Source organism: Drosophila albomicans, chromosome X (assembly GCF_009650485.2).
Source record: "Drosophila albomicans strain 15112-1751.03 chromosome X, ASM965048v2, whole genome shotgun sequence".
In the NCBI taxonomy this organism is placed as follows: Eukaryota; Metazoa; Arthropoda; class Insecta; order Diptera; family Drosophilidae; genus Drosophila; species Drosophila albomicans.
Window position 1 is genome coordinate 21,242,065 of NC_047627.2, and position 23,684 is coordinate 21,265,748.

The 23,684-nt window shown below is 33.2% G+C and overlaps 1 protein-coding gene across 4 annotated transcripts in view; it reads left to right on the top strand.

The window, feature by feature from the left end:
- Window positions 1-18,674, top strand: part of LOC117578135 (innexin shaking-B) — a 79,587-nt gene extending 60,913 nt beyond the window's left edge. For 3 of the 4 annotated variants that reach the window (XM_052007992.1, XM_034263342.2, XM_034263345.2), the window contains 5 exons: window positions 11,952-12,106; window positions 12,187-12,251; window positions 14,372-14,538; window positions 14,606-14,784; window positions 14,857-18,674. In XM_052007992.1, the coding sequence (XP_051863952.1) occupies window positions 11,952-12,106; window positions 12,187-12,251; window positions 14,372-14,538; window positions 14,606-14,784; window positions 14,857-15,049 (759 nt within the window). In that variant the 3' untranslated portion in view covers window positions 15,050-18,674. Of the gene's footprint in view, window positions 1-1,783; window positions 2,218-11,951; window positions 12,107-12,186; window positions 12,252-14,371; window positions 14,539-14,605; window positions 14,785-14,856 lie in introns of those variants that run through there. The other variant, XM_034263344.2, reaches the window with a different exon arrangement.
- Window positions 18,675-23,684: the final 5,010 nt, after the last annotated feature.

Consider the following 23,684-nt stretch of genomic DNA (forward strand, 5'->3'; position numbering starts at 1 on the left):
AAATGAGAATTGAAAAAGTGAAGAAGTGGAAGGTGGGAAGTGCGAAGAGAAGAAATCGAATTAGAACTCGTTTAACTTAATTAGGCATGCGTAGCGACAACAAACAATAACATTTCGTGAAAGTCTTTTCGAGGAAAATCGGGGAAAATTTGGGAATTTTGGAATTTTGGAATAACTGGGCATTATCATGGAGCATGCTTGGCATTCTTCCAAATGCCCTCGCACCGAAAATATTTGTTGAAATGTCAAGTGCAGTAGTCGACGATGCTAAAAGCGTATCATCTTATACTATAAACAACAACGGGGTGCTTGCTGGCAACAACAACAACAACAACTACAACTACAACAAGAGGAGCAACAAATTACAAATTCAACACGAAAATACAAAACACAACAGAAGAATAGACGAATACAAACAAGAGAGCAGAAAATGTTGATGCTGATGCTGATGCTGGAATAAAACTTATGCGATTTGCTGCTGTCAGCGGCGTTACGAAATGTTTTCTTTCACGGGGCCTTGAGTTCGATCTTCTTCATAGTAAAGTTATTTAGATTAAAGTATTTACACACACACGCACACTCTTCGACTTCTCTTAATCAATAGCAAATGGAGTCTTCAGTCAACGATCCTCCGATCGATCGATCATCTCTTCTCTATACTTGATGGCGCGTTAATTATGGCAAAAAGCCTTCGCCATTGACTTTGGGCGCTGCTTTATTGGGCCACGTGTGCGTATACGCAACGTCGTTGTCGAGACGCATAGACAGACATAGTTTTTTTCGGGCTACGGACTACGGGCTACGTCTACGCTTTTATTATGCCTTCAGCAGACTCGCCTCAAATTTGTTTATAAACATTGCAATTTTTAATTTTACTGTTTCTCCGCTCTGTTCTGTACTGTTTATTTCGTGTAGCCAGCTGCGTGAGCATAAATTTATTAACATACATCCATATACATATATGTATATAGATCGATGGAAAGATAGATGAATGGCTGCGTTGAGGGGTGAAACGGGATGAGGGGGTGAATGGCAACCCTTCGAACTGAACCAATACAGAACTGAACTAAAGTCCATTTAATGCCGCATTTTTTGCGTTTTTTATTTGTTTTGTTTGATTACGAAATTTCAGTGGTTGCCGATAAAATAAATATTTGTAGCTTAGTGAGTTGAACTACTTCAAAAATTGCTTTTCAATAAACAAATCGCAAGAGAAACTCGTACAAAACAAATTTCGCACGTTTCAATGTTTGATTCGTACAATTTATTTTGATTGTCATCGTCATCGTTGTTGTAGTAAGAATTGGAATGCCAATCGGTGATCAGATTTGAGTTCAAACCAAAACAATGCACAACAAATTTACGCGTAATCTAAAATCTGAAAAGAAAATAAAATAAGAAAACAACGAACAAAAGTAAAACCAAAACCAAAATCAAAACCAAAACAAAACATAAATCGAAAAGAATTCACCCAAAAATGCCAAGTTCCGTGAAAGGGAAACGCATAACAAACAAGTGTCGAACGAATCCAGCAACGCAGACAAAAAAGAATACCACACAACAACGAATCACAACAACAGCAGCCACTTTCATCTTAATCTCAGCTGATCAGCTGCCGATGATGGGATTGCCGCGCAAGAGAAAGAACTCCAATCCCACCCAGGCCTTAAGGCAGCACAACAAATAAAGATAAAGCGAAGAGACGAGAAAAACTCCCCCTTTTTCAAAAACGAACTCGATATTATATAAATATATATATATATATCAAAACACACCAACAACACACACCAACAACACAGAGATACCAATTGAGACTTGGTAAAAGAGTCGACGAGCACTCTCTGTGTTTAACAAACCATGTTAGATATATTTCGTGGATTGAAAAACCTTGTAAAGGTCAGTCACGTTAAAACCGATTCGATAGTATTCCGCCTGCACTACTCAATAACTGTGATGATTCTGATGTCATTCTCGCTAATTATAACCACACGCCAGTATGTGGGTAATCCAATTGATTGTGTACACACCAAAGATATTCCAGAGGATGTGCTCAACACACATTGTTGGATCCAATCGACGTATACGCTCAAGAGTTTATTTTTGAAAAAACAAGGCGTTTCGGTGCCATACCCGGGTATTGGTAATTCCGATGGCGATCCCTCCGATAAGAAACACTACAAATACTATCAGTGGGTGTGCTTTTGCCTATTTTTTCAGGTGAGTTTCGGCATCGCATAAATAATAATAACTCTCAGCGGGCAGCCAATGCAATGTAAATCGACGCAAGGTTTTACGAAATTTTCAACATTTCCAAACAAAAAGTTTTCCTAAATCTCATTTATTAGTTCAAATTGGTCAAAATGTAAATCCCATATACATAATATCCATAATAATGATCATCATCATCATCATAATAAACCAAGAAACAAAACTTAATTAATACATCAATAATTTGTGTTGCTTCATTCGTGTAAGTTCGATAAACAAAAATGTTTTATAGAGCTGAAAATTATTTGAAATATTTTGTATATTTAAAACAAAATATAATTTTTACTACTGCAGCTTATTTAAATAAGATTTCGCTCTCTCTCTCTCTCTCTTATTATGCAATTTAAGCGAGATAATTAACGAATGAATTTGCACAAAAATACGTATACGCAACGTAGGCTGTGTTTATTTTATATTTATACAAATCGAAAGCAATTGAACGTTAGCGTTAGCATATAAACAAATTTAATTCAAGTTTTTAGAGAATTCACAAAAATTAAATATAACCGAAAGTTTCGTTTCTTGATTTATTGTAGCTGCTATTCAAAGTGAATTTCAAAGAATTCAAAGTACTAATCAGAATGATATATTCATAAAAATTATATCATTACTGAGATTTTTTTTTATTAATTAGTAATCAAATGAATATTTCAATGAATTCTACATGTATTATAATAAAATATATATTCAAAATAATATATGTATAAGATTTGAAATATTAAAGATGCTTTAGAGATATCCCCTTGATTACCAACAAGCATATATTTTTGGATCAGGCGGTCCAATTCTGCATTTCTCTTGCTATATCGATGATATATTATCGTAAAAAAAAAATAAGAGGAAGAGAAGAAAATGACGTGCTAGTGCTAGAGTAATATAAAAGTTAATTGCTAATTAAGTTTAGTTGTGAAGTCAATATTGAATATTTTCAAAATATAAGTTTATTTAAAATTGGTAGACGGTATCTCGCAGTCGAGCACACTTGACGGTAGCTTTTTAACTTGTTTGTTAAAATGGAGTTCGTATAATTAGATCATTTTATATTTTTGTATACTTATATATATGTAGTTTTTTCAGCTGCAATATATTAATGATTATGATATTTGTGAGATATGTTTTACAATGAATTTCATATAATTATATACTTGTAATAATGTTCTATTTTATACTGAATCATAGAGTTATGCTAGAGGAATTATATTTATAATATTGGCTTGTAATTGACTGCATTTGACAGACACACACACATACAGAAAGAAGCTCTTTGAGGAGATTGCCAACAAAATGAATTTGTAATCAACCTTTTTGGGGGAAAATGTTTGCACAAAGTGTAAATGGACTTGAGTTCAGCGGAAAGGAATCTATTAATCAAAAATCTATAAAGAAATTTAAATGGGTTTCAATTGATAGGAGTCTCAATCTAGAGATGCAGCCGCAATATTGTATGCAATGCATATACAATATATATTTTATTTTGGTTGCATTGCAACCGTTTGCAAGTCTTTGTTTCGCCTTCGTCTCTCCACTCTCCGCTCTCCGCTCTCGCCACTCTTTTGGCCTTTATTTCAGTCATCGCCAGTCGGTCGAGTAATTACATGCCACAGATGAGTTTATTGTCGTGTGGTGAACAGAACAATTTGATGGATTAAGTAATTAAGTAAGAGAGTATTTTTGTGTGTGCCATTGTGATCTACTTACATACTTTGTGCACACACTTGTATCCGAGATTGTATTGTATATACTACATACAATATATGTATATACATACATGTGTATGTTTTATGAACTCGTTCGTTTTTCTTTTCAATACAAATTTGAAATCCCCAAATATTTGTGCTACTTATTGTTGTAGTTGCTATTGTAATTATTGTTGTTGTCTAGTTTTTTTTTTTTTTTTTGTATTTTTGTTGTTTTCGCTCTAAGCGAAACGCAAGCAATTTGAATGGCCAATGAAAATGTTTAAACATGTCCGTATAACCCGAATTGTTGCTGTTGCTGTTGATGTTGATGTTGCTGTTGCTGTTGCGAACATTTCACTTACGCACACTCAAGGCCAGCGAACAGTTGACTTGCTTGGCCCATAGTTTCACTTTGTTGTGACGTACTATACACTATTATAATATACTATATACTAGATTATACTCAACTCTCGCTCATCGATCGAATCACACACCAATTTTCAGTTGTTTCATCTGCTGTTTGCTGCAATCTCCAAAATGATTAGTCTTCATTATAATTAAACAAAACAAAACAAAACGATCGAAATGAACGAAAAACACTCAGTGCTATCTATGGTTTATTTTAAGTGGCTGAGTGCTCTCTCTGTTACTTTCGTACTTTCATCTACATCTAAGCATATTCATTATTTTTATTGTTGGCATTATCACATATTTTGTTTGAACTCAGTTCCATATTTATATTTATATGCATAATGACGATTCAGTACATTTTTAATTCAATTACAATTCAATCAGTCAAATCAATTTTAACAAAAGAGTTTCATTAGTCATTTAATTTACATTTCTTATACTACAGAAAGATTTATTTTGTAGAATAATTCATTATTCTTTCACATACATACATTTGATATTAAAAAGGACTTAGAATAAAAATAAAGTCTGAGCTCAACTTATCGAAGTGATTACGAAATTTTGTTTAACGATTTTATTAAATTTAAACAGCAGAAATAGTTGGTGTTGCTATTTATTGCATTCGCTTATTTTCGTTACTTTTCTGAAATTGTAAATTTTTATATTAAAATTGGTAAAAATCTGTATAGTCCACATTTCAAAAACAAATCAAATGAAGTGATATATCAATATGGCTAATATAGCCTTTAATATATTTATATATTTTTTGTGGTATATTAAATGCAGTTAGTATATTTTAAATGCGGTATTATATAAATATACCAAATATAACTTTTGGTATATTTTAATATTTTTATGGTATAATAATTTGGTATATTTGAAGAATTATACCTCACTGTCGAGCACACTGTACTGTAGTTTTCTTATTTGTTTGAATCAGTACTTAACCTGTTCAGTTTATCGATTTAACTATCGATAGTATTTTGTTTAGCATCGAATAAAATCGCAGCAAACATGGAATATAGTTTCAAAGGTAATTTGAATCGCATTTCAAACTAATCTTGTCAATCCATTTTGAAGACTTATTACATTGCCGTGGATCACACCTCGAAAATCAATTTGAATATCGAAATATCTTCCCAGAATATCCAGTAATGAAATCAGCTTAAGAATTCTATACTATAATTTCTTAGCAATAGCCTTGCTAAAGCGATAACTAATCTTGGCATGCCTTAAGTTGAAGTCTTTTATAGCATACTGTCTCCTTTTCCCTCATACGATTTTGGTATAGATCGCATTTCAAACTAATCTTATCAACTCATTTAGAAGACTTATTACCTTGTCATGGAATGCAGTTCGGAAATCAATTTGAATATCAGAATATATTCCCAGAATATCCAGTAATGAAATCAGCTTAACAATTCTTTACTCTGTGCTACAATTTCTTAGGAATCGCTTTCCTAAAGTGATAACTAATCTTGGCATGCCTTAAGTTGAAGTCTTCTATAGAATTTTGTATCCCTTTCATTCATGCAATTTTCTTATCGAACGAATTTCAAACTAATCTTGTCAATTCATTTTGAAGACTTATTACCTTTCTATGGGCGGGGAGACTATATGACGCGATCGAATTGGGAACATCTGAATTGGGAACTGATCGGCGATCACCTCATCCCCTTGTTTGCATTCGATGACGTTCTTGTTTGCTCCAATTCGTAAATTCTCACAAACGCACACACTCACACACATTGAGACGAATATTATATGTGTCGGATCGCGTGGCGATCGTGAATCGTGGAGAGGGGCGCTGCATGGTTACACAATAATATATCTTCCTGCTAACAATGTACAAATATTAAATGTATATTTTTATCACACTTTTGTCACAGTCGAGTCGAGTCTCCCCACTCGATTTTTTTTTTTTTTGCTCTGTGTGTTCGTCCAAAGGGAGCCGAGCACAAAGAGTGCAAAGAGCGCAACGAGAAAGAGAGAGAGAGAGCGAAAGAGAGAGAGAGGGAGAGAGAGAGAGAGCGGAAGGAGGCTTCGGCTCGTCGCGTTTCTCGGTTAGTGTCACAGAGGCGATTATAGACGTCGCCGTCATAGTCACCCAAATACCTATAAATACATTTATTATGGTATTCTCCCTGCTTAATGACGCGTAGACGGCGTTTCTATAATTTACACATCTTCCATCCATTCTGCTTAATTTGTGGATTTATTAATAAAAGCGACAGATGCGACCTGAAATCGAATACAATGCATCAATCCAAGACTCAATGCTTAAATGGTTCATCGAGCACAACACCTGGAATACGTTTTCTTTTCTTTTCTTTTCTTTTTTTTGGCATAAGACGTTTCTTAGGACCTTGAAGATCTTGGAGATCGATAATCGCAAATGGGGGACGGGCAACGATCAATCGATCATCTGCTGATCAGCTAATGGCCTGGCCATTAAGTTGGACAATGCAGCTATAAAATTTTAAAAGCAAAATTGCAGCCATGATCACGAACTTGTGCCCAAAACAGATATTCCATCAATGGATCGCCATTGCGATCGCGATCATATCGATCAAGCGTTCCCCTCAGATATGTCAAAAATTGAAATCTTTTCTCTGGATATTTATTGAAAAGGCACAGACAAACATAAAAGTGAACAAAAAAAAACGAATAAACGCAAAGGCAAAAAGAAAACCAAAAACAAAATAATAATAATAATTCTGGCCAAATGCCAGCGTAATGCTGAAACACAAAATTGTGGACCCCAATGAAAATGGGATGCGTAACGTTCCAATGAGTTGGGATAAGATTGAGGATGAGTGTTGGGCGTTGGGTTGGGTTGCTTTTTGGTTTCGGTTTTGTATTCCAATTCGATGAGTTCAGGAGACGGGTTGGCAGCAGTGGAAAGTGGGAAGTGGGTAGAGGGAGTGGAGATGCCGTCGCGACGGCTGGACTCCCCATCGACGATGCATGGACATGTGTTTATATTTGACTTATGTGGATTTATTTTCGTTCACACTATTCGAGAGCAGGGTGGGAGCAGCCAGCCAGTCGAAGACAGCACGGAACCTGGGCTCAACTGGCCACAGACTGACAAACTGACAAGCTGGCAATCTTTGGGAGCAAACAAAGACACCAAAGACTGAGAAAGTTACCCGCCCGCCCACACAGCTCCTTGGACTTTGGCATTTCCGTGTGCCTAATTGAAAATGCAAAATGTTTCCCTTATTTGTGTGCACTGCGTACTGTGGATACTTTCGACACTTTTCGCAGTAAAATAGAGATACAGAATATATTCATTACACACACAAACTCGCTATAAATAGTTTCTCTTTTTTCTGGTTTTTATGGAGTGTGTGAAACGAGCTGCACAAGTGATATTTTCGAAGTTTGCAAGGCAAATATATTTATTACCGACTCTTTTATGAGCATGAGATATGGGCATTGTGAAGGCCATATATTTTTAGTGTCGTCTCTCAATGCGGCAGTTGCAGTGCATTTTGTGTGTGCTGGAGCATAATTAAGAAAACTCATTTTCATTCTCATTTATGGAGTGTGCATTTGTCCGATCTCGAAACGCAAAAACGAAAATAAAAAGGAAAACGAAAACGAAAAATAAAATGAAATGAAATACTAAAATCTGAGTGCAACAACGAAGCATTGGGACCGGACCACATATTGTGATTTACTAAAACATTCATTTATTTCAAGACCATTTATCACAGGCTATCAACAGCATCGACAATAAATAGCTTATATTAACAATAAACAAGCATTTTGTGTGGTGTGCAAGTTGAACAGCATTATTGATGAAAGTATTGAAAGCATTCGAAAGACGATCTTTAGCAAATGACATAAGATGTTTTAGTATGGAAAACATTTTATTTAATCAATTTAGATTGCCAATGAAAGATATTTCGAATTTGCAAGAATTTATTTGTAAAAGTTTCAATATAATTGCAAAATTATATTATTAGAATTTCTTTCTTCTTTCAAATTAAGTAAAACTTAACTTGCATTCTTATAGTATGAAAAACATTTAATACATTGAAAAAGTGCTTAATTATCTTTTAATATTTTAATATTTTAATTTAGAACAGCAGCAGCTCTCATTATTCTAATGTAATGTAATTTTTATTGATTTGCAAACTATTCCAAAAACAAGAATGCAATTTGATGAATCAACTTAACATAAAATCTGTTGAAGCATCATTTGAAGTAATGTAATTATAAATATAAAAATATTACAAACATATTAGTAAAAAGTATTCAACAATCTTCTTCAAGTTTCGTTTGTAATATTTGAATCAATTTCAAATTTAACTGTTCAAAGATTTACAAACGTAAGCTAATCAAATTCATAAGCATTAATATATATTTATAAAAGTTTTAGAAGTATGTTTTAAATGTAGTGCTTTAGGAATATACCAAACATAGCATTTGGTATATTTTCAGTATATTTGCGGTATATTAATATGGAATATTTTAAAAATGAATACCTCACTGTTTTGCTTTTATTCACATTGGGCAGTGAATATCTCACAGTCGAGCACATTCGACAATAGTTTTCTTTCTTGTAGCTATTAAATTTGCACTTTGCTGACGCTGGTTCCACTGTGCAATGTGCAATGTGCAACGCAGCCTGTGGCTGTGGCAGTGACGCAAGGAGGCAACGCGGCAACGCGGCGTATGTTGACTTTTACTTCATTTAGCTTTGATTGCAGTTGCATTTATGCGATGTTTTTATGGCAATTTGAACGCTTGCCAAATTGCTTTTCATACGCACGCATATGCGTCTAAGGCCTCTTGCCTCGTGCCTCTCAATGTAGTTGCCAGTTGCTAGTTGCCCCTCGTTGTTGTCCGTTTGCCCTTTGGCCAGCCACCCACAAAAAAAAAAAAAAAAAAAAAATGAAATGAGATAGCTACAGTTGAGTGTGCTCGACTGTAAGATACTCGCTACCCATTTTGAATAAGGGCGAAACTGTGTGGTATTATTTTTAAAATATACCAAAATAATATTCCGTAAAAAATAGTGAAATATACCAAAGGCTATATTTGGTATATGGGAAATATACCAAAAGCTATATTTGGTATATTGATATGGTCACACATTTAAAATATACCAACTGAAATTAATATACATAAAAAATACAATATACCAAATGCTATGTATATGTGATATACCAAAGGCTATATTTGGTATATTGATATAGTCACACATTTAAAATATTTCAACTGAAATTAATATACATAAAAAATACAATATACCAAATGCTATGTATATGTGATATACCAAAGGCTATATTTGGTATATTGATATAGTCACACATTTAAAATATACCAACTGAAATTAATATACATTTATAATATACCAAAGCCTATATTTGTTATATTGATATAGTCACATATTTAAAACAAACTGAAATTAATATACATAAAAATACAATATACCAAATGCTATGTATATGTGATATACCAAAGGCTATATTTGGTATATTGATATAGTCACACATTTAAAATATACCAACTGAAATTAATATACCTTGAAAATACTAAAATATAGTATGCTGCCCTCTCTTTGTCTTCATCTATTCTTTAAGATTTCTGTGGTATATTTTTTATACATATCATATATATGATATATCAAATGCTGTATTTGGTATATTGATATACTACGGAGTACACAAAATACCAGATTGTCAGTCATAGTAACTAAGATCCGTAGTAAAAAGGCAACAAACTTAATCAACGTACAAATATGTATAGCAAGTGGTGTCGAAAAAAATGATATCACTATATCTTATAGTCTCTGAGACCTAGGTGTTCATACGGACGGACAGGCGAACATGGCAATATCACATCAGTTGTTAACGCTGATGAAGAACATATGTATGTATATACTTTATGGGGTTCTTCTGAATGTCACATACATTTCCCACAGGCACAAAGTTATAATACTCTTCCATCCTTTGGATATCGAGTATAAAGATTATGTCGATTGTTGTTCTTCTCATTACTGTTGCATATCGTCGGGCCAGGCCAATTGGCAAGGCCGACAAACGACGATAATACAATATGTTTAGCAGGCGAGAACAAGATGCAAATAGGAAAAGAAAATTCAATTGAATTGTGTTCGAGAGAAGAAGAAAAGGGCGCAATCCGAAAACCGAAAGCCGTAAGCTGAAAGCTGAAAGCCAAAAGGGAAATGGCAATGGCTGAGGTTAAGACAACTTGGCGCATAAGGCCACAAAGCACATCAAACGCATCATTTGATTTCCGGCAAGACGTTGCAACAAGCTGTGTGAGTGTCTGTGTGTCTGTGTGTGTGAGTGAGCACATCACTTGTCCGCTTTTTGTTTTCTTTTTTTGTGTTCTGTGTTGTGTTTTGTGTGTGCTGTGTGTGCTGCCGTCATAAGGCGTTACAATGTGCCGCAGATGTTGGCCGGCCATAAAACTATGATGCGACGCGACGCGACGCCAATTTCGATTCCTATACAAATATTGTTGCATCACTCGGTAACAAAATAATGCGAAACATTTCGTGGCAAGAAGCACGTCGAAATTCGCATGCGAATGCGTCTGACTGTTACTTATTGTTGTTTTGCAAAAATTGAAATAATATTTGAAAATTTGAATTGGAAATGGAAATGGAAATGGGGAGGAGGACACTGTGCGCAGACAGCATCCACAGCAGCCACAGCATCAGCAACAGCAGCAGCCGCCGCCAATTGGGCGCCCACTAAATAAACTGAACTCTCACCTCGACGGGCATTAGAAACTGTTGTTAAGCATGTGTTAAGCTCCTGTCGCAGACCAATGGGGATTACCACCTGCCCACATTTGTGGCAGAAAAGTCAGTGACAGTCAGAGACCATGGAGACCATGAGATGGAGATGGCTGCCAAAGTAAACAAGAATTTTCACAATCTAGCATCGAAATTTACGATACAAGTTATTATTAATTTGTCATCAGTCAGCGCACACATAAATATATCCCCAACAACAACCGACTGACAAAGATCCATATAATTGGGCAAGATTTAAGTCTTTGCCCGCCTGTCTGTTGGGTTTATAGTCATTGTTGCTGCTGCCCTCTCTTTGTCTCCATCTATTCTTTAAGATTTCTGTGGTATATTTTGTTGTTGTGTTTTTTTTTTTTATTTATTTAACGCATCGCATGATTTGGTTGCTGTTTCGCTAATGGATCACGGCTAATTGTTTTGATGACACGTCTATAAATATAGACAGTCAGACAGACGGACAGACAGACAGACAGATAGAGTCTGAAATTAGCAAATAAGTAATAAATGTGCATGAGAAGGTCATCCAAAGGCGATCTTAAGTATATAATACCATTGTGGCAATGCCATCTCTAACTGGAATTACGAGATGGAAGAGGAAGACGGAAGATGGGCCCATCAAATGAACTCAACTAACTCGAACCGCAGCGTAAAACAGCTGGCGATTGTCACTTGTCAAATTAAAGCGCTTTTACGACAGACGACAGACGCCTACACACACACACACACACTCACCTTTACCCACAATGTATATTGCTCTCTTTCTTACTTTTCGCTCTCTTTCACTCTCTTTGCAGGCAATCTTATTTTACACACCAAGATGGCTGTGGAAATCTTGGGAGGGTGGCAAGATTCATGCGCTCATCATGGACTTAGATATAGGCATTTGTTCCGAAGCCGAGAAAAAACAAAAAAAGAAATTACTTTTAGATTATTTATGGGAAAATTTAAGGTAAGTGAAAGTGTAATCACATCTCTCTATCTCTCTCTCTCTCTCTCTCGTTACACATCTCTAACTTGGATTCCTTTTAGATATCACAATTGGTGGGCGTACAGATACTACGTGTGTGAGCTGCTAGCCCTGATAAATGTGATAGGTAAGTGCGAACGATCAGCGATCGACGATCGACGATCAACGATCAACTGCAGCTGCAAATGCCAGCGTCGAATCAATAAACAAATTTGGGGTTAACCAAATAGTCATGCGTATACGTAATATTCCATATACTACCATATACTATCGCATTTATATGTTCGACACTCACTCGCTTTTCTCTGGAAAATCAATGACGAATTTTTATCGACTAACCGAAACGAACTGAACCGAAGCAAAGCAAAGCGAAAACGTCGGCGGCAGCCGCATCAAAATAAACAAATTTCACTCATCGCTTTTTCCTGAATTCCTGGCTTCAATTTGCCACCGACGCCGCGTGCGCTGCGCTGTGCTGAAATCTGAAATCTGAAATCTGATTTCTCATTTCTGATTTCTGACAAAATAATTAACTGTCAGAAGACATAAAAATAACAAAAATAAACAATAATCGAGCAGCAACAGACTGCACACAACTATTATCAACATATTGAGAAATGGTTCAGAGCTCGAGAGTTTTTCCGTTCGAAAACAATCATACTAATTGAATCTTGACGTTTGATTGGCCCCAAACTAAAATTACCAGTTCACAATTCAGTTATCAGCCGACAGTTTAACATTACAAACATTTCACATCCCAAAAAAGAAAGTTCAATTAGCTGAGCATAAACATTCAAACCTGAAATATGAATATATTGAAATTAATAAACAGTTTTGTATTAAACATAATAAATTATATTGACTTGAACTTTCAAAGAAAAGGAACATATATATAAATACTTAAAATTTATTTTGATTACAACATAAAACTAGTAAGAAAGCTACACTCGAGTGTGGTCGACTGTGAGATTCCCGATATTTTGAATAAAGGAAAATAGTGCGGTACTAATTTGAGAATATACCTTAAAATATACTGGTATATTGTATATAAAGTAGTATATTCAAAATATACTATATTTAAATTAGCTAAGATCCTAATTAATTTCGACAACTTTTATTCAATCGCAACCAAATTTAAAGAAACCACAGAAACTGTAGTTATTATTGTCTGTTTATCTTATATCGCTATCTCTTATAATCTCTGAGATATATATAGTTCATACAGACGGACGGACAGACAGACGGACATGGCTATATAATCTCGTCTGTCGACGCTGATCAAGTATATCTCCTTCTGCAGCCACAAAGTTATTAAACTCATCAACCTTATGGGTTAAAAAAGAAAAATATAATTTCATAAAATATATTTTGTTCACATCATAAAAATATGAGTTCAGGAAATGCAGACATTGATAAATTGAAATGGATAAATCCGCATATAATCCATTTCCCAGTATTAATCAGAGTATAACAAATGACTCTTCATTTCTCAACCCATTTCAAAAGAATAAATATATAATTTTGGCAAATGTATTATGCAAATAATACGATAAAGAATCACATCCGCTTCTTCATTCTCATTTCTGCGAAATAAGCAAATAAAAATATATTGCCATATATTTTATAAAAACAATTACAATTTACTCTTGAATTGATGAACCGGTAATACATCATTTAGGGCTAACAAATTGCTTTGCCACGAGATGTAAACATTTCATTTTACATAATAAATTAGAATTGCTTCCACAATTTAAAGTTTGAATTTCGCGCTAATTGCTCTTAATTGGAATTGGAAATGTATTGATTTTTATTGGGGAGGGCCTTACAACATAACGTAATCACAAGTACTGAAAATCGTTTGCGTTTAACTGCAAGATTGATTGATTGTTCCTTTATTTTTGGTAGTACGAAAAATTGTTTAAATAAATAAATCGCGAATTGCAATTATAAAGATACATGTTAATAATGTGGCTGCTGTGCGGACTTATTTACAACGTTTTTATCAACAACACACATTTCCCTGAGATCATCAACACATACACAAACACAAACGTACAGACGGTATAGAAAGGAAAAATCAGAGGCAGAGACAGCAATGAACCCATAAATTTGGGGTGGCAATTATTCTTTTTGTTGGTGGTATAAACACTGACCACACTGCGTATACTTAATGTTAACAATTTACAATACATTTTATATATTATATGCACACGCTTGACTTTTCTTCTTCTTCATCTATTCGGATAGGTCAAATGTTTCTTATGAATCGATTTTTCGATGGCGAATTTATGACATTTGGCTTGGATGTGATAGATTATATGGAGACCGATCAGGAAGATCGCATGGATCCGATGATTTACATATTTCCCAGAATGACCAAATGTACATTTTTTAAATATGGTTCAAGTGGGGAGGTGAGTTTTTTTGTTTTTTGATTTGTGATTGGTACTATTATAAATATATTCCCTTTTTTTTTTATAGGTGGAGAAACACGACGCCATTTGCATTTTACCATTAAATGTTGTTAATGAGAAAATTTACATTTTCCTTTGGTTTTGGTTTATATTATTAACGTTACTCACATTATTAACGCTAATATACAGGGTGGTTATTATATTCTCACCTCGAATGAGGGTCTATTTATTTCGAATGCGATTTAGGTGAGTCTTGTATCTTGTATTGTATTTATCTTGATACTATCATTTTGACTTTTCTACTTTTATGTTTTACAGGTTAGTGCGTCGTGACGCTATTGAAATAATCGTTCGTCGTTCCAAGATGGGCGATTGGTTTTTGTTGTATTTACTAGGTGAAAATATAGATACAGTTATATTTCGTGATGTTGTACAGGATTTAGCGAATCGTTTAGGACATAACCAACACCACAGGGTGCCTGGATTGAAAGGTGAAATACAGGATGCATGATATTGGGAGTATTAGAAACAATACAAAATGCAATATGTCGTCTCCATATGAATGCAACAACAACAACAACAACAACAAGAACTTTTAACAAATTAGTACAACAGTAAAATCAAGAAGAAAAAGAAGAACAACAACATCAAACAAACAGCAGCAGCCGCTTCATAAGTTCAAAAATAAAACTGAAAAAAAAAACGTATCTTACAAATACAACCAAAAAAACTATCGTCAATGCTAACAACAACTCATCGAAGTCATTTTCAATCACAAGAGAGTAAAACACACAGATAGATAGAACGATAAAGGATCAAGATTAAACATTAGAGTATCAATAGAAATCCATAACCGAAAATGAAGAAGAAGAAGAAGATGAAGCAACACACACAACGAACATTTCGGAAGAACCACAAGTGAAAAGTGAAAGAAGCAAGGCAAACAAATCAACCAACAACAACGAATATTTAAGGCAGTTGAAGATCAAAGACCAATCATGAAAGAAGCAGCAGGATAACAGGAGAACAGGTGGACAGCAGCAGCTGACCACAGGACACAGCCAACCGGATGCACGTGGCAACTGCGTCTGGGGGCGTGGCCCATGGATACAAGTGAAGTCAAGAAGTCAAGAACTAACGACGACGACGAAAAAAAAAATAGCAAAGTTGCCCAAGGACAAGAACAAAGGGTGTGTGCCGAACCGAAGGAAAGGACATTGAAATGAAGGAATTGAAGGAAACTCTCTATCATATAAACACAAACAAACACTCACACTCACACACACACACACACACACACACACTCACACATGCACAAGACATTTATGCGGCATTACTCATACCGCACGTACGCCCACACCCACAACCACGCCTACGCCTACGCCCCGCCCCGCCCCGCACTTTGCTTGTCATGCAGCAACATAACAAAACACCAACGAAGTCGAGACGACGCCCGCGTATAATTGCATTTCTGTATTAACGACAAAAAAACAAACAACAACAACAACTGCAACATCATGCACTATATTTTAACACCAACAACAACAACAACTAGAACATCAACAACAACAACAACAACATCGAACGAGCAGCAACGACAGCGCAAAAGAAGAATCAGAAGAAACAAAGACGATCATCAAGAAGAGAAGAGCTGCAAAAACAACAAAAGAAACTGTTTCAAGTGTAGACGAGAAGAAGAGAAGATGATCTCCTCTCTCTCTTCGACGATACGATTGAATAGGAACGGATGGAATATCGCATAATGAATAGAGTAGAGAAGCAGTTGGGGGGATTGAAGTAGAAATAGAAAAGCGAAGAGGATGAAGAGGATTGATTATATAAGAGGAAAGAGGAAAGCGAAATGAGAAATGAGAAAAGCAGGCAAAAACAAACGTTTAATTAAATTAAATTCAACTCAATTAAAATCACTTATTATATTTATAATAATAGTCATTACAAAAGTAATAATAATAATTACAATAATAATAATAATATTAATATTAATGCAAAATGAAAAACAACAAAACAAAACAAAAACGATATCTCGAAGTGTTCATGTATTCGAATGTAGGTTAATTAAGAACGGCATATAAATAATTCTAAATATAATACACACTTATACATACATATATATAAATATATATAGTATATATATATATATCTATATATATACACATGCATACATATATGTATATGGTGTGTACATATATATATATAGATTCACGTACTTATACATATATGTATATACTACATAAGTATACATATACATACATATATAATATAACGATAAACAACAAACAGATTTTTTTTTGTCTAACTCTAAGTATTTGTATTACCCGCTAAAGAAACCAAAGGTAAAATAAAAAACAAAAACAAAAACAAAAACCAAACAAAACAAAACAAAAAAAAAGAGAACACGAAAAACAACACAAAAACAAACAAAAAAGCAACAAAAACAACAACAAAACAAAACCAAATTTTGTATACAAGAACCACAAACAAAACAAAGAAAAATACAAAAAACATAAAAAACCAAAAAAAGCAAAATGAAAGTGAAAATGAAAATGATACCGAACTAAATGTAAAGATCAACAAAAAATATCAGTAAATATCAGCGACAGTTTAGTAAATGGAAATAAAATACAGAAAATACGCATACAAATACCATAAAACGAAGAGAATACGAAGAGAAACGAAACAAAACAAAAGGAGAAATAAATGCAGAAATTTTAATGAACCGTACATACATACATACATACATACCTACATACCTACTTACAAATGCATACATACATACAAACATATATAGTTTAATTAGATCAAAAATCTAGCTCGCATCATTATATAACCATTAAAATAATAACCAACATTACGAACACAGACGGACGGACGGACAGACAGACGGACAGATCATGGATCATATTTTAAACATGCATAAATAGATTCAGAAATTGAAATCCAAATGAGAACGGAAGTTCTATAAATCATGACTTTGATTCTCCAAATACACAAAAACATATAGAAGAAGGGAAATCAATTAAATTAATGGAGGGGATTAAAAAGCGGGCTCAGAAATCAATTAAATTAAATCATTTTCCAATTATCAAAAATGAAAAAAAAAAACTTTAACACAATTTGATGCATTATGATTTAATGATTAAATAATGAATCATTATTTTCTCACTTCAAACGTTTGGCATTGCGGCTGTCACACAAGAGCAAGCGAGAGCGAGAGCGAGAGAGAGAGAGAGCGAAAGAGAAAAGGCTCTACGATTATCATGTGCAGCGAGAACAATCTCTCAGAAAAACAAACAAACAATGAAAAAAAAACAGAATAACGCTCATTCACATCGAATTGACCACACGTCACATGTGCTACAAATTGTAATATCCGTCCAGAAAACTTTTTGAAGCACATTCTAATTTGTAAGACTTAGGTTTTGTTCCCAGTCAGTGAATCTCTTGCCCCAAAATATTACTATATATGAATGAATGAATCTTCAACAAACGCTCGTCTGATCAAATTCTCCACAACACTCATTATGCAAATGCAAATGCAAAAACGGACCAAAATAAGTCACAAACATTTCTTTGAATTCTTTCAGTAATGCTCAGTTCAGCTCTCTCTTTCCAAGTCCCCCACCCCCTCCCTTTCCCCTTTTTTCCCAAAAGGACATAAGGATGAAAGACGCATCAGACACAGCCAAAGAAGCCAAGCCAATGAAAATAAATGTCACTGCCAGCTAAAACAGCTAAAAACACACACACACACACAAATGTAGTTTAAAGACTCGCAACAACAACAACAACATCTAGTATGTAGATACGATCTCCCCCAGAGTCTCTTCAGAGTGCAGCTGCAATGCCAAAGCGATTCCTTCAATGAGTTGAGCTCACTTTTTATCCCCACAGTTCTCAGTCTCAAAAATACTTATACTTTTTATATAGATCAGGGTATTTCGGTTTATGTACTCATGACAACGCATACTCAAAGACGCATTAGATTTTAGCTAACAAGGTTTTGGATGTAATCATAATAATAATAATAATAATAATAATAGATAAAGGGAAATCGAAATAACTAATTTCTATGTCGCCATACAACACTTAATAGAAGATGAAAAAAAAAACAATAATTATAACAATAATGATAACGAGTAATTTTAGCGTATTTTTTTTAACTGCTTATAGCCAAATATGTGTAAGCTTAAAGTCTAGTTAAAAGAACATAATGACGGAATTTAGTCACTGAAAAAAAAAACAAAACAAACAAATTAATTTCTTTGATTTTCTTTCTCACATTTTTTTTCGGCTCTGTTTTGACTATTGTTTTACTATTTTTTTTGTTGGGTTTTGAGTATGAATGATGGGAATAAGTAATAAATTTGAATACAAACTGAATCTATGCAATACCGAAGAAGAAGATAAAGACGAGTAATATGAAAATAATTAGTGAATAATCAATGATAATTTAAATCGAATCGAAACGAAACGAAACGAAGCATAATTGATATTCAATGTAATTTTATGACAGAGAGGAGGAGAAGAGAACCGTGAAAAACATAATTACACTGGAAATATGTTATGCATATATAAATACAAGGAAATTGCCATTAGTTGTTAGTGTTAATGCGATACGTACATAAATATAACAAAAAAGAAATGAAAAGAAAAGAAATGAAATGAAAAGAAAAGAAATGAAATGAAAAGAAAAGAAATGAAATGAAAAGAAAAGAAATGAAAAGAAAAGAAAAGGAATATCTATCTATCTGTATATGAACTCAGCTCATAATACTCTCACATACCACACATACACATACTCATACAAATACAAATACAAATACATACTTAGTTAGAGAGGTGCAAAGGTGCAGGGTTCATTCAGACAAAAAAGAAACGAGACAAAATGAGACGAGACGCATATTGAGAACAAAAAGCAATTGTAAAATATCTTAACTCATCATCAGGTGACGAGTAACGAGTAACGAGTAACGTGTAACGTGTAACGAGTATCGAATGTCGAGTATCGAATATCGTATATCGACTAGCAAGTATATTATATTGATTAACGAAATATCGATCATAATCTTAATATATTTTCGTTTTTCCAATGCAAGACTTTATTTTTCAAAGTGTTTGCCGCAATATAAACTACGATTTAAATACCAAAAAGAATAATGAAATCAAATACGAACTGTATTAGTTACAAGTATAATAAGTACTTATATGCATACATACAAACATATATTAAAGAAGAGGTAAACCAATTGATTATGTGCATGAGATCACACACACACACATACAGAGACATTTCATAAGCATAACATAGAAGGAAAGCAGAAAGAAAATCCCCCTAGAAGCAGCAGCCAGAACATTTTTGGACTTTCTCCTGTTAACACGAGTGACTTCTTCAGGCACAACACAGATCGCATCGATTCTATATAGCTTTCTACACACACACAACCGAAGAGGCAAGATCTACTACTATAATACCTAATACAATCTACGAATATATCTGGTATCGCTCCTGCGACTGGGGCGAATCTTCTTTATAAGGCAACAGGAGCAATAAATGTGACAACGAACTTGAAACTTGAAATGAAGAAGAAGAAATGAAGAAACCCTTTCTCTCAACTTATCCTCACTTACTTAAAAAATAAACACACACACACACACATAGTTTATACTCTATATTTAAATGCACCGAGTGCTATTCAAATCTCACGCTCTCAAATCAAACTGACTTTTGTTTTGTTTTCTTTCTTTTCGTTGATTGGTAAATTTATGCGTTCAATTTCGAAATGTCGCTGAATAGATTTTTAGATTTTACCTTATAGATATTTATATATTACATTTTATAAAGATTCTTTTTTTTTTGTTTTCCTTTATTTACGACTTTAATTTATGTTGATTTTGTTTCATTCGGCAATAAAACGAATACATATCATTGTTTATTGATTTTTATTTACGATATTACGATATTCATTCAGAAGATGAGATTGGAATGCGCGCTCCCTCAATGATCCCACAAAAAAACGAAAAACGAAAAAAAAACACACTCTCTCCTTGCTTCTCACACACCTTTCCACACCTCTACTCTCACCTCTCTCTTTGCTCTGTTTATTCCTCCCCCTTTTCCACCCTCAGCCACCCTCAGCACATCGACCATATATAGCAAAAAGGAAAACGAAAAATAAGTAGGTCAATTGTCTATGATCAAGAATTATCAAGAAGTATATTGGTGAAATTTTTCTCAACTTATATTTTAAATCAAATATATTCGATTAGAAAATGCAATAACATTTAGTTCAGCTCTTTGATGAATACATATAATAATTATATAATTATAAATAATAATAATAAAGAATGTATAAATAGTGCAAATCTTTTTATTACATACAAAAAAATGTAAGTTTAGTTTTTTATTCTCTTTTTTTTTTTTGAAAATGTAATTGAAATCGAAGTCGAAATTGTACAATACGAAGTTCTAATAGAATACTAAATATGATAATGAAAAATCTGAAACTGCCAATTCCCATTCTCAGACAAAGTTTAAAAATAAAAATAATAGAAGATAAAGAAGAAGAAGAAGAAATGAAAGGCAAAGCAAAACCTGCAAGCATATTAAATTAAACAATATACAATACAATACTTATACACAATACATGCAAAAAACAAAAAAAAAAAACCAAAAAAAAAAAAAAATGAAATTCAAATTGAAATTGAAAACAATGAAAATTGCTGAATATTTAGATAAAAAACGAAAACCAACAAAAAAAAAAAAACAAAACGAAGAAAGAAAGAAAGAAATGGTATAAGTAGTTGGCGTGTGTTTGTATCTCTCTGTCTCGCTCTTTTTGGATCGGTTCAGTTCGGTTCGCTTAGTTTGTTCGCTACTTTAGTTAGGAGGAGCAGCATGTCAGGTGTGAATTTTGAATCTCTTTCGAGTTTCAATTTGTTCCCCATTCTCATTCAATTCAATTCAATCAATTAACATGCTTTCTTTTTTTTGTGTTCTTTTCTAGGGTTTACCTTTCAAATTTGTTGTATTTGTGTTAATTCTGAGTGTGTGTGTGGGTGTGTGTGCGAGTTGGTGTGCATGCGTTTGTACGATGTGTGAATAAATAGCAGACAATAATTAGTAAATTTGCAAAAACAAAAACAATATGAGAAGAAGAAGAAGAAGAAGAAGGTGGAAAAAAACAAAAGAGAAAATGAGAAATAAGAACTAAAGGCAATATTTGTGTGTGTACAATGCGTGAGCATTAACTTGCACTCCAACCACACACACACACACACACGCACACATATGTATATATCTGTGTTGTATCTGTGTATCTGTATCTGTGTATCCGTGTTATCCGCATTTAGTAATCGCTTTTGTGTGTTTTGAAATCAAGAAACTCAAATCGCATCGAGTTTCTGTTGTCTTCCAAACTTTTTCGGCTAGCTCCGCAATTAGATCGCAAAAACAAATGATTTCGGTTAAATGCAGTTAGCTGCAGTCGCAAAGTAGTTCCTAAAAATGTATCCAAGCATCTCAGTTGGATCAATCTCGAGTTGCAATCAATTTTGTTCGATCTTCAATTCAATTCATCCTCTCACATCTCACACACAGTTGGCAAACGATTATTTCATATTACATTTTCTTCTTCTTAGTTTTTTTTTTTTTTTTTTTTTTTTTTGGAGTAGTAAATCTAGTTGAATTGAGTTTAGTGAAGATAAGTACTAAGTTTTGAAGAAAAAAAAAAAAAAAAAATGAATGTAGTTCCTTTCTCGTTAGCACAACAATTTTGAAGTATAAGAAAACTGCCTTAAAGTGATTTTCAAATTATATAAACAAAAACAAAAAAAAAAAACGAAAACGAAAACAAAAAACAAGTTAAACTAAAAGATTGTACATAAATAGTGCCCAAAATCATATTGGAAACAATTTTTTTATTAACAATAATTAGAATGGTATTTTAAACGTAAGCATGACTTTTAATTAACACCTAAGTATGAAGACGCATACGATTGTATATACGGATTATTATACTTGAACTTATATGCTTACATATATATATATATATATATATATGTGTATATATATATATTTATATACATATGGTAATTACTTATACTTATAGTCAAAACTTATACTTATATACTTATATACAAGTACATATACAGTGAATACATGATATGATATGTATTTTGTAACGAATTAGATCGTAATTAGAAATGAGAAACGTTCAGCAAAATTACATCTAAGTTTTCCAGATTCAGATGACTTTTGCAGATGCAGACAAAGATCATTATAAGAAATTGAGAAATGTTTTCTTCTTTGGTTTTCACTTCTTTTTTTTCTTTTTTTTTTTTTGTTAGTAAGAACTTTTGTTAAGTCAAAACTAAATGCAAAACACAAAGAATATGAAAATTAAACTAATTATATTAATTCTAAATAATAAATAAATAATACTAAATAAAAACAAAAACCAAAATGAACAAAAAACGTATGTAAAATAATTGCATAAATAATTTCAAATATATTCGCCGATTGCCTTCAACTAGAGGAATTTTGATTACAAAATTAATAATGAATATTAAAAATGAGAATTATTAAATATTGCATTAACGAAAAAGTATTTATACAATGAATGGCAAACAACTTATAAAGATAACAGATAACAGAAACAGACAAGACGACAGCAAAAACAGGAAAACAGGACGAACAACTGGAAGAAGAAGCAGCCGAAATGACAAAACAGGAATAAAAGTCGACGCAAAGCAGAAACAAAATGAGAAGCAACAGCAACAACAACAACAAATCTACACAGACAAAAACAAAAACAAAAACAAAAAACCCAAAAACCAAAAAAAAAAAACAAACAAAACAAAACAAAAAAAAAAAAACAAATACAAAAAAGAAATGTAATTCAAAAAGAACTGAAGTAAAAACAAAGATTTTAAAAGCAGTAACAAAAACAAAGAAAATAATTACAATACAAAAACAAAAACGAAAACAAAGAAAAGAAATAACACCATAATACCACAAAAGAAAGAAAACAATTATACACATTTAAATAGGTTATACATAACAACAACAACAACAACAACAACTATTATATAGTACACACACACACACACACACATCCATACATTGC